Source organism: Podarcis liolepis, assembly GCF_965112155.1.
Source record: "Podarcis liolepis genome assembly, chromosome: 2".
Lineage (NCBI taxonomy): Eukaryota > Metazoa > Chordata > Lepidosauria > Squamata > Lacertidae > Podarcis > Podarcis liolepis.
In genome coordinates this window covers 22402201-22414761 of record NC_139555.1, presented here as the reverse complement: position 1 = coordinate 22414761, position 12561 = coordinate 22402201, and the positions used below count along the sequence as shown (strand labels likewise).

At 46.8% G+C, this 12561-nt stretch overlaps 1 protein-coding gene across 1 annotated transcript in view; it reads right to left on the bottom strand.

The window, feature by feature from the left end:
* ERBB3 (erb-b2 receptor tyrosine kinase 3) overlaps positions 1-12561 on the bottom strand; it is a 99982-nt gene that overhangs the window by 20211 nt on the left and 67210 nt on the right. Inside the window, exons 10-19 of the mRNA XM_083489853.1 lie at positions 12358-12431; positions 10129-10219; positions 9541-9740; positions 7156-7288; positions 6961-7051; positions 4764-4918; positions 3977-4030; positions 1250-1391; positions 572-691; positions 58-156 (exon numbers count right to left, since the gene is read on the bottom strand). Coding sequence (XP_083345979.1) covers positions 58-156; positions 572-691; positions 1250-1391; positions 3977-4030; positions 4764-4918; positions 6961-7051; positions 7156-7288; positions 9541-9740; positions 10129-10219; positions 12358-12431 — 1159 coding nt within the window. The remainder of the gene's footprint in view (positions 1-57; positions 157-571; positions 692-1249; positions 1392-3976; positions 4031-4763; positions 4919-6960; positions 7052-7155; positions 7289-9540; positions 9741-10128; positions 10220-12357; positions 12432-12561) is intronic.

The window sequence follows — 12561 nt, the reverse complement described above, 5'->3', positions numbered from 1 at the left end:
CGTGGGACCCGGGAAGGCCAGTCCTATCTCCTCCTTGCATGCCCTTGTAGCACTTACATCCGTGACAGCATGGAATGTCTGCCGGCCACTTGGGTCTTGGATGACTTTGATGCTCACAGGGATCTTGATGGAGTCTCCTTCTGGAATCCAGACACCCTGATGGAGGGGGGCAGAGAAGATAAACTATATTGTTGATCTGAGGATCTATTTATTAACAAACTAGTAACTGCTGAGGACTCTTGCAAGACCTTGGCTCTCATCCAAGATGGAATCAAACACTGATTTTTCATTTACCATTAGGATCTCACCCCCCCCCCATTTCCGTTCTCATTTTCTTGAAGCAGGAAAAGGTAGTTCCTCTCCCACTCTAGATGACCTGCACAAAATACTGGAGCCCCCCCCCCCGATAATGCCTGCCTCCAAGCACTCTAATCCATCTATGTCCCACCCCAGGTCCATCTCTGTAGCAATCGTCTAGCTCTGAACCCCTCTTCAAAGGCAGATCACTGTTCTCTGCCTCTGCTTAAACCAGCCAGAAGCAGAAGCTGTTCCTCCCAAGTCTCGGGCTTACTTTGTGCACTGTCCCAAACACTCCGGATCCTAAAACTTTCAGCTTCTTTAATTCTGTCTCCTTGAAGATTCGAGCCAGGACTTTATTGGCTTTCTCACTGGGATCCAGGGGCTCCAAACTCTACAGAGAAGAAAGAGACCCAGACAAATAATTCAATCCATAGTCGTCAAGAATCCCTGTTTGAAAAGAACATCACAATTCACCGTCACTTTACTCCTAATTGACTTTGCAGCATTCCTGGTTTTTTAAACATGTGTTCCTGTTCTTTTTTTGGCAGGGTGGGGGGGCTGTCTGTCTGCAGCTAGGTCTAGCACAGCTGCTAGATACAACTGTGGTGCCAAACAAACCCATCTGTGAAATCCTTTCAAATACTTAAGCTAACCCTTACTTTCTTCTAGACTTCACAGAAGCAATGAAGAGGATTTTCTAATTCTATAAAAGACCCATTGAACAGGCACTCTTAATTCCAGAAGATGCTAAGCTACAAATAAAGTGTTACTTCATTGCCCCTTTTTCTCCTTCATGCCCAGTGTCCCTCAATGGAAAGAGCCCACAATCAGACTCCTGGATAACAGCTCACCCACTTACTACCATACGTTCAAAGCTGGGTCAGACCAATGGCCCCCCCAAACCCAAGTGTCTCGGGGTGTGTGGGGTGACACAAGTTTACAGTCTCACCTCTCCTCTCTCCAGGTATCTGCGCATGGCTCGCTTCTTCTGAATCTTCTTGCCACGGCAATACAGAAAGGTGAGTAAGATGCAGGAACACATGGCAAAGAGGCAGCCCACAACCGTCAAAGCAATCACTGTCGGAGCTACCCTGGAATGCAGATGCCAGCCGTTATTAATAGTGAAGTCTGGGCACATGTCACAGTTCTGCACAAGCATGGCGAAAGCACAAGAATTAGTAGCAAGCATGAAGTTCAGCCATCTGAGAATCCCACCTTTACATATACACACACACACACATTTATAAATATATTTATTTACAGTGGTACCTCTAGATGCAAACGCGATCCGTTCCGGAGCCCCATTCACATCTAGAAGCAAACGTAACCAGTGACGGCATGTCTGCGCATGTGCGCATCGCTTTTCACCGATTCTGCGTGTGGCGTCATTTTGAGCGTCTGCGCATGCACAAGCGGCAAAACCCGGAAGTAACGCGCTCCGTTACTTCCAGGTTGCCGCAGAGTGCAACTCGAATGCGCTCATCCCGAAGCACATTCAAACTGAGGTATGACTGTATATATTTTCTGGCCCTCATGGCTGCAAAACTGTTGTTTGAAGGCATGAATGATGGGGGAAATCCCAGAAGAGAATTTTTCCATAGTTCCTTGCCCCTCCGATGGCTAGAAGAGGCAGAAAAAATGGGTAAATAGAGGGAAATGGGCTTAACTTGATTGGGAGGGGGATAAATCTGATCAACCTTATAAGGGTCATTGAGAATAATAAATGTGAAATGCACAGAGATGTATACTAAGCATTGTTGTTCTAAGTCACAGAAGTATCCAAATTTTTCCTCCTTGGTACAAAATCTGGTTGAATGGCGCAGAATAATAATACTCATAATCATTTTTCACACAGTGCCTACTAAAGATGGTGACAGCAAGATGCATCAGTACAACAAGAACCATGTGTTTGGCGCATGAAGCAGAGGTGCAGCCATCAGAGGTAAATTCTCTTCAGTGTTTCTTGGTGTCCTAAGCATCCCCAACGTTGAAGGATTTGGCAGTGGTTCTGCCTGTCCTTCTGCAGGACTTTTGCAACTGGCACTCCTTTCATCCCAGAGCTGGCCCCGTGCCAATCTTCATTATTCCCCACACCCCACCCCACGTCCCAGAGGCTCAATACAAGTTGCAAAATGCAAACAAAACCCAAGGAACATGCAAGCACGCTAAAGCTACAATGCCATGGAAGGCCAGTCCTTTCCTTGGCCAAACAAAGCTCCATATCATAGGGGCTTGTTTTCCCCTGTCGCGTTGCGATGCGGCCCTCAAATGCTTTTTCCTCGTCATGTCCCATATTCACAGGACAATTTGCACAGAGGGCATTGGAAGAGGGGCAGCAAAAGGAACTTTCGCGTGGTGGTGGGAGCTTCCTCCGCCTCGTAAGGGAGGAAAAGGGTGCAGGAAGGAGATCAAAGCGCAAGGATCCACTCCCTCCAGCGACAGGCAGAGGCCTGCTGCGGCCCTGCCCTCCTTTCATGCCTCCCACAAAGGCCTCCAGGCAAACTGGCATTGGTGGGAGAGAGCAGGGGTGTGATTGTGAAGGGAAAAGAAAGGTGGGAGTACGGCTGAGGGGAATAGCCCTTTCAAGCATCCATTGGGTGAGGCAGATAATTACCGTATTTTTTGCACCATAACACTCACTTTTTTGCTCCTAAAAAGTAAGGGGAAATGTCTGTGCGTGTTATGGAGGGAATGCCTACGAGTGGCATGCCTACAGATTTTCCTCCTCTAAAAACTACGTGCGTGTTATGGTCGGGTGCGTGTTATAGAGCGAAAAATACGGTATATATTTTTTTAGTTCTCCCTCTACAATCAATAGCCTGAGAGTTCTTTTTATGTTCTTTCTGACAAGCCTGAGTGTCTGAGACCCCTTTGTTGACACAAGAGCCTGCCTCCTCAGTGGAAGGACCATAAAAAGGTGGCAACAAATGGAAGCAAGAGAGAGAGGCTGCGATCTTGGCTGGTTTCCCTGCCTTGGCCTGCTGAAGTCTTGGCAGGCCTAAGACGGCAGCTCCTTAAAGCACCGGCGTCTGAAACAGGGTGAATTTGAGAGAGGATTCACGTTTCAGTTTCGAAAAGCGACTTAAAAAACAGGTCCCGTCCCCCCAGCTGAGAAATCAGGAGGCAGAAAAGGAAAGGGGTGGGGGCAAGGAGGGACATAATTTGATTAAAAGCCTTTGACATAATTTGAAAAAAAGGCCAAACCATTTGAAAAACCCTGCAATTTGATAGGTTCAAGCAGGAATATCTTAACTAGACATTAGAAGCTATGCTATGGGCTAATGGCTATTAAGCAGTACACAGAAGCTGTTGAGGTTAACTACCAGGTGCCGGGGGCAAACCCTTAGAAGAAAGACTTTATCTGGTCTCCAGCGGCTTTAGTCCATGTTAACACAACAATAGCAATATTGTTTAGCTTTTATATAACAGCTTTTAAGTGTTCAAAGTGCTCCATGCACATTATTTGAACCATCCTCATGGCTACCTTTTAAGGTAGGTAAGGGATGGAACCTAGGAACTTGAATGCAAATATGCTGCTCTGCCATTGAGCTTCATGGCGATAAGATCTCTTCTTGGTATTTGTAATCTGTAAGAGTAAGCACACTGGGGTGTGGGTGTGTGCAATTTATAAAGCTATCCCCGCACCCTCACTAGGTGAAGGGGTGCTGATAGGTACCTGTGAACAGGCAGTTCCTCCATGAAGCAATCTTCAAGCTGTGGTCCATCACACCTATAAGGAATGAAATCCAATAATTATCCCGGGAGACAGAGAATCCAAGAATCTAGGGAAACAGCCTCTAGCAGGAAAGTAAAAACCACAAACCCCAGTTTCCGCCTGCAGTAGACAAAAGACTATATAAGTTACTGCTCACCCCTAGTTGACGACTAACTATGATTTAGGCTGACAGGCATAATTTAAAAGTGTTCGTTTTGCTTTCTTAGCTGCAATAGCATTTAAACTGTAGCTGGTCAGGGCTCAAATGTGTGCAATGATTTTATAAAGTGTCATATTGATGCAACACTAACATTCTTATACATATATATATATTTATTATTATATTTTTCAAACGTTTTCACAATTACCTTCAAATCAAATACACTGTCTTGTAAGGCGGCTTCCCACAGTGTTTTTACTCAAACCTTTTCCACTGCATTATATCTTTATCTATTGCAGAACATTTCTCTACAATTATTTTGTCATTTTTCTTCCGCTGCTTTTATCTCAAATCCCGCCCACGATTTCATTTGACTGCAATGTTGTTGTTTTTAATAGTCCACATGTGCTTTTACAGAACAGGTGCTGTTTTTGTTCTTCTTCACTTATCTTTTCTGTTCCCTGATCATTTACTTTTTTTTTCAAAACACAAGTCACTCGGCTGCACTTTATGATGATGCTATCTGCATGCAACATACTATGGAAATAAATTAGGTATTATTGCTGAAACTCCCGATTTCTCACTTACCCCTGCGTGCAGTTCTCATGGCACGACCGGCACTCATTGTTGGCATAGGGGTACTTGAAGATGAGACCCTTTACCCCTACGATGCCTGCAGGGCAGTTTTCTACACAGTGCGGCCCATCCCGGTAGTTAGCACAATGCATACAGGCATCAGCACCCTGAGGAGAAAGAGGAGGTGAGTTGAGGAGACAGCTCAGTGATAGATCAACTGCTTTGCATGCAGAAGAACCCGGGTTCAACCCCTGGCGTCTGAGGAAAACATACTGACTGTGACCTTGGGCTTAGCAGTGCCTGCGTCATTCCCTATTCTTTCTGAAACTGTAAATAAAGCTTTCAGTAAAAGTAATCTCTAGCATTCCCTCCACAGACCTCTGCATGGTCTGAACTTTCCATAACTAGCAGGAGGAAAATTAGGAATATCCTAAGGTGTTCGGCCACCCAAGAATCTGCAGCCTGTGGCCTGAAATGTAAGCCCGAATATTGCCTTGCAAAGTGACAGGGAGACCTGGGTACCCTTCCCTGCATTTAATCTGGTTGAGATCTGGGTCATCTGGCCCTGAAAGCTGCTCCATTCATTAAATAAAGGCAGCGGCAGCCAGAAGCAGGGACTTCGTGACTTTGGAATCTTCTTCCTGATGAGGAATAACAATCTGCAGCTCTGTTGGATTCTGGAAGCCGCTGCAAAACGTCTCTTTTCCAGCAGGAATTTGCCTCAATTTGTTTTGTTCTGCAGATACTTCTTTGTAATTTCTTGTGTGTTTTTGTGTATTACTGTTTCACAATGCTGTCTGTTTTTGTTACGATCCGCTCACTGGTTTTGAGCTTTGGGAAATAAGTTTATAAATATATAAAATGAAACAATGGGTGTGTGCATGTCTCTCTGCATCCACTGTCCACGGCCCTTTATACTATAGAGTAAGCGCGATCCTAAACGTATGGCATTACCCCCCAAACAATTGCTTGCAATGCTTGTACAGCTGGCCCAGTGCTTAAAAAGAAAGCAACGTAACAAGGAGGCAGGCAAGATGTACAGGAGCAGGCCCTGATCCCACAGCCTGAAACCTATACAGTGGTGCCTCGCAAGACGAAAAGAATCCGTTCTGTGATTCTCTTCGTCTAGCGGTTTTCTCGTCTTGCGAAGCAAGCCCATTGACGGATTAGCGGCTTATCGGCTTATCGGCTTATCGGATCAGCTGATAAGCGGCTTAGCGGCTTAGAAAAAGGGGGGGAGGAAAAAACCCCCGCAGGAACTCGCAAGACATTTTCGTCTTGCGAAGCAAGCCCATAGGAGATTCGTTTTGCGAAGCACCTCCAAAACGGAAAACTCTTTTGTCTAGCGAGTTTTCCGTCTTGCGAGGCATTCGTCTTGCGGGGCACCACTGTACCTCAAAGGCCATTACTTTCCATAGGAGACCTAGTACCTGATAAGATATTGGAACACAGGCACTGCTCCAAGTATTATCAATAAGAGAGGAGCAGGGCCTTTGTTGCTGTGTCCCCAGAGCTATGAAATAACCTCCCAGAAGTGATTCATTTGAGCACTAGTTTCCTGGCTTTCAGGAAAGGCGGGATCTGTTTAGGAAAAGCATATAGCTTAACCCCAGCTCTTTCACATTATTTTATGTGTTCCAAGATGCCTTGAACATAACAAGACCACTTAACACCAGCTTGAAAGACCTACACTGGCTCCCAGTACGTTTCCGAGCACAATTCAAAGTGTTGGTGCTGACCTTTAAAGCCCTAAACGGCCTCGGTCCAGTATACCTGAAGGAGCGTCTCCACCCCCATCGTTCTGCCCGGACACTGAGGTCCAGCTCCGAGGGCCTTCTGGCGGTTCCCTCACTGCGAGAAGTCAAGTTACAGGGAACCAGGCAGAGGGCCTTCTCAGTAGTGGCACCCACCCTGTGGAACGCCCACCCACCAGATGTCAAAGAGAAGAACAACTACCAAACTTTTAGAAGACATCTGAAGGCAGCCCTGTTTAGGGAAGCTTTTAATGTATTTTATTGTATTTTAATATTTTGCTGGAAGCCTCCCAGAGTGGATGGGGAAACCCAGCCAGATGGGCGGGGTATGTATAAATAAATAAATAATTCATCATCATCATCATCATCATCATTATCTGCAAAGGTTGGATATAAAATGCACAAAGATCTTTGCCACCCCACCACTCTAGAGAAGCTATGTGATATTGCCATACCGATCCATTGCAGGTTAGGCCTCCTTCAATCTTCTGGCACTGCGGGTGGCAAGGGAAGCACGCCCCGTCTTGTGCAAATTCTCGAACATCCCTACGCAGAGCAGAGTAGGAGAGGAGAGGAGTTACACACTTGGGGCCAGGGTGGAACGAGAAGGCAAAAAGGGAAGCAAGTGTCCCTGGCTGGCTATTTCTTACCCCTCGTAGAAGCTGCAGGAGTCAACACAGGTTCCGTCACGGCTGTAGTTAAGGCAGGAGACACACTGATCTGGGTCAGGACCCCAACAGCCATCGGTGGAGCAAAGAGGATGACAGACCTTCCCCTCTTGGGCTGGGAGAGAAACAGAGTGCCTGGATCACATCTGGGACCAGGGCCCCATTTTAAGTTGTGGGGTGGGGCATGTGCTACCTGGAAGGAAAATGCTTCAAATCCCTTTCCCACCTCCCTGACCCATCTGTGGACAAACCAACAAAAGGGGGAAAGTCATGGATTTACTATTTTAAACCCAACATCATTTGGCTATAGCAGGGGTACGATTCTCTAGATCAGTGTTTCCCAACCGGTGTTCCGTGGCACACTAGTGTGCCGCGAGACGTTGCCTGGTGTGCCGTGGGAGGGAGGCGGGCGAGTCGGGCGGCGAGAGGCGGGGCGGCGGTGGCAAGGAGAGGCCACCCGGCGCGGGGCTCTCGCCATCTGCCTGCCTGGCTGCCTGCGTGGCGCTGACGTCACGGGGCTGTAACGTGCCCCACATAGGCACACGCGGGGCGGCGAGCGAGCTCCCTCCCACATCCCATTGCCGCTCGCTTCGGCCGGCCTACTGGGCTGTCGCAGGCGGAAGGCCTGCGCATGCGCGAGGTTTTCGCGCCTTCGGGATTCCCTTCACGCCTTCCTCCTCCCGGGTCCTTGAGAGCGCGGGAAGCGGCAGCGCGAGACCGGCGTTGAGCCTGGTAGGTATTGCGCTTGCCAAGGCAGTCATTTGGGAAATGAAAACTTGCAAAGCAAGCAACCAGTTCAATCTGAAGTACGTGTATGCTTAATATCCTGTATCTGAAACCTGTTCTGCCCCCTCCCCCACACTTGGTGCCATTTTCATCTACACATGCAGCAGAGTAAGTTGACCCAGAATAGTACCAAATCAGATGGCAGATGGGAGAATGACAGTGCTGAATGCTTTCCCATGTAGAACAGTCCCTGCAAATAAAAACCTAGCATATTTGGAAGAGGGATGCTAGCCTAACCATTACCTTCTATGCTGTTACTATTTTTTTATTTTTTTTTACATAAGTAAAAAGTGACCTTTTCCCATCTGGCATGGTGGTGTGCCTCGAGATTTTTTTCATGAAACAAGTGTGCCTTTGCCCAAAAAAGGTTGGGAAACACTGCTCTAGATGTCTGGCCACAGAAACAACTTTATTCCAGTTAAGACTAACTAGCACAGGGGTCAACAAACTTTTTCAGCAGGGGGCTGGTCCACCGTCCCTCAGACCTTGTGGGGTGCCGGACTATTTTTTTTTGGGGGGGGGGGGAATGAATGAATTCCTATGCCCCACAAATAACCCAGAGATGCATTTTAAATAAAAGGACACATTCTACTCATGTAAAAACACGCTGATTCCCGGACTGTCTTTGGGCTGGATTTAGAAGGCGATTGGGCCGGATCTGGACCCCAGGCCTTAGTTTCCCTACCTATGAACTAGCATGTTCACAGTCCAAGTGGTATCCAGCAGCAAGCATCTGCTCTGATGTTGCAGTGGGCAAGACACTAACTTCCATGTGCTGAGTTGCTCAGATGGGCAGGTAGCGTAGACCAAGGAAACAGAGCGCAATGGAGACTGCACAATTGTTTTGCCACTGGAACATATGGGTGGGATTCAACTAATTTGAATCCCGCTAGTGGAAATCCACACAAGGACTTCCAGTAGTGCATGGGGTCGTCCCCCCCCATGTCCTGAAATCGGCTGGCAGGGAGGGGGGTGGTTGATAGAACCCCCAGCACACTATGCAGGGAAGGAGAGGGGAATTGTTTCACCTGGCGAAATGCTTGTGCTGAAGGAACACTTGCCACACAGCTGCCTTGAATTCCTCTCCATAAGAGAGAGGAATTTGTTTGTTTGTAAATAGTTATGTTTGTAAATAATAATGTTTGCTTGTTTGTTTGTAAATAATTTTTATAAATTTTCCATTAAGAACATCCAATTTATAACAAATCAAATCATAATCCAATTCAAAAAAATAAAAATAAAATAAAATAACCAAATTACAATCTGAATTATTAATTATTAAATTTCATACAGACTTCCCATATTCTGGACCTCTGAAGAACTCCTCTCACATAGTTATAATTCTGCCCTCTTCTTGTTGTTTTCATATTTTCCACATTCCAATCATGTGCTGTTTGCACCCTACCAGAGTTCAGTAGCATCTACTACAAAGTGAGAGTGACTGAGCCCTCTACAAGGATAAGAGAATGTTGAAACTCCTTTGAAGGAGTTGTTTGGTTTTGTTGATGGCAATGCGGCCTAGTGCAAGAAGCACCAAGTCCCCTAACTCCAGGCTAACTTATCTACAGCTTGCCCACTCACTGCATTTCCTGGCAGGTTTGTTGCTCTTGATGTCAAGGTCCGAACGCCGGCGGGAGAGACGTTCCCAGTTGACCGTGTTGTAATAGCAAAGCTGCCGGTTCTCAGCGATGTAGACCTTGCCGGCACTGATCTCCCTAAGCGAGCGGAAGTCCAAAGAGGTCACATTCATGTTCTTCATGATCAGCAGCGAAAAGCCACGGCTAGGAAAAGCACAAACCAAAGTGTCAGCCTCAGGAAGAGGAGGAATGGGGACTATGTTTTGTGGCTGGGAAGGAACAGCTCGTATCTATGGTTTGCGACCCTGTCTGCCTGTACAACAAGCATGAGCAACTGGCAGACTGAGGTCCAAATCTGGCCCTGCTGTCCACCAAGCCCTGCACAACATATACAGAAGCATGGATTTAGGTGGGGAGGGGACAGTTTCCAGATTCAGCCACTCTTAATGCTGTGACTTTTCAGAATGGCATTAAAACAGCAGCTGTTCCACAGGTAGCCTTAGGCATCACCAGAACAGAGAAGGAGCTCTAAGACTCCTTCTACAACTCACAAGCAAGGTGAAGGAGGGTTGACCAAGAGAACAATTCTTACTTATACAAGCTGCGTCCACCTATGATTTCCAAGTTGGAGAAGACACTGAAGTTGTGCATGTGTTTGGGCCACGACTGGATGTTCAGGTAACCTAGGATGAAGGATACAAGGTCAGTGATCTCTGGTGCAACTTTCCCTAAGCATTCTCCCATCATCTCCAGAGTCCTTAGCTCTCTGGTCTCTACGCCACCTTCTGGGCTCAAGCGTATACTAATGCCACTGTTTCCTCCAGCTTCCACATAGGCATACAGCGGATACCACTCTCAAGGAGTGCTGTACTGCTTTTTTGCAAGCTCCCCTTTCTAGCAGGACACCTGCCTATTTCTTCTTGCAGTGCACTGTGGGATCTACATTGATCTGAGAGTCCCTAGGTTGCTCCTGCCCCACTCAGGCTGGGGTCAATCACAACCTGCACTGAGTCAATCTCAGCCCAGTCCCAGGCAGGCATGAGAAAGAATCTGAACCCAGCAGCTTCCCCCGGTGAACAAGGAGCAAGCATACGATACCTTGGGCTTTTCCCAGCAATCCACAGTCCCTTCTCAACTCACATGCATTCCTAAGCCATATTACCACTCTGTAAATTTCTATCTACCCTTCCTGCTTATATACTAAAATCACACTGGGTACCATATCAAACATTTTATTATTTATATAGGTCTTGATTGTCAAAAACAAACAAAAACACAAAAAACCTCAAAGTGCTTTCCAGAAAAGAATGAACATCAGCAGGTAAAAAAACACCACCCAACTTTTTAATACATTAAAAAAATAATTAAAACCAATGGTAAGCTAAAAACCAGATTAAAACGCACATCAACATTCTAGGTGTCCGGATAGGCTTGCCTAAATAAATAATGTTTTTAGCAGGCACCAAAAAGGGTACAGTGAAGGCACCTGTCTGGTCTTAATAGGCAGGGAACTCCAAAATATAAGGCTCATCCAGACTTCCTTCCACGCTGCATTTCTAGACACAGGTCCACAACTTAGAGTGCCATGTTTGAACGCTCTTTTTATGTTGTTGTTTTTCCGGTCCTGTGCTTTCCCTGTGAAAACCTGCTCTTTACCGCTGAACTGGAGCAAGTGGCAATCCATTTGTGTGACTGTCCTTTACTGCGGTAAAGTTAATACAGGGGTACCTCGGGTTACAGATGCTTCAGGTTACAGACGCTTCAGGTTACAGACTCCGCTAACCCAGAAATAGTACCTCGGGTTAAGAACTTTGCTTCAGAATGAGAACAGAAATTGGGTGGCTGCAGCAGGAGGCCCCATTAGCTAAAGCGGTACCTCAGTTTAAGAACAGTTTCCGGTTAAGAACGGACCTCCGGAATGAATTAAGTTCGTAACCAGAGGTACCACTGTAAAATGGTACTGTCTTGCTTGAAAATTGGTTGCGTTTCTTATTTAATTCCCTACCTGGGACGAACCTGAGAGGTGGTTTTAGCCACTTCCTTGACACGCCATTTGTTCCAATTCAGGGATAAAGAACGGGGTTTTCTGGATAAAGGGGGTGTGGGGGAAGCACTAGGACATGGTTCTTTAAAGTGTGGAACCTGTGCCTAGAAAGCACAGGGCAAAAAGCAACTGTGGATGAGCCTTAAAAGATCATTTTCTTTAAAATGTGGGACAAGTATTATATGGCACCTTGTAACAGTGCCAGCTCCGCAGACCGAAGTGGTCGAGTGGACCTGGGCAATTTCACAGGTAAACTGGTCCCAAATTTTCTGAGACTGTACATACTAATAGTAAAACCTGGCCCGGTAGCAAATCGGCAACTGGTGCAGGTCTCTAAGCAGAGGGGTCATGTGCTGACAGGGTCTCACCCCTGTCAGCAATCATGCTGCAGCATTCTGCACCAACTGCAGCTTCCAGATCAAGCACGAGAAAAGCCCAATGTAAAGCACACTGTGGTCATCTGAATATGAAATAACAAGTGCGTGAACTACTGTGGGAAAGTTTTCCTGGTCCAGGAATGGTCATAGCTGTTTTAGAAGTTTCAGCTGGTAAAGGGGTGCTTCTAACCACTGAGCCTACCTGGGCTTCCAGTGACAAAGCTCAACCCAGATGCACCTGCAAAAACTCCACTTTTGTGGGGATTGCAATCCAGGGCAGGCAATCTGACCAGTTTCTCAGACACGGGAGCCACTCACCCACAGGGATTGAAAGGGACAGAGTCCTTTCTTACAACCCACATTGCTCATGACACAGAGAGTTCCCTGCACCCAAGTTCACCTGTGATCTCTCGCACAGTCTGGAAGATGTTGAGTTTTTCTGGGTCCAGGGGAGCTATGTTGTGCCAGCGGTCTCTGCAGAACAAGAGCAGAAATGGTCAGAACTAGCAGACAACCTCAAAGTGGAACCAGCCTTTTTCTTCAAGGGCTGCTATGCATGATGACTTAACAGAGGATGGTAATCCCTGCACTCGCAACGCTGATG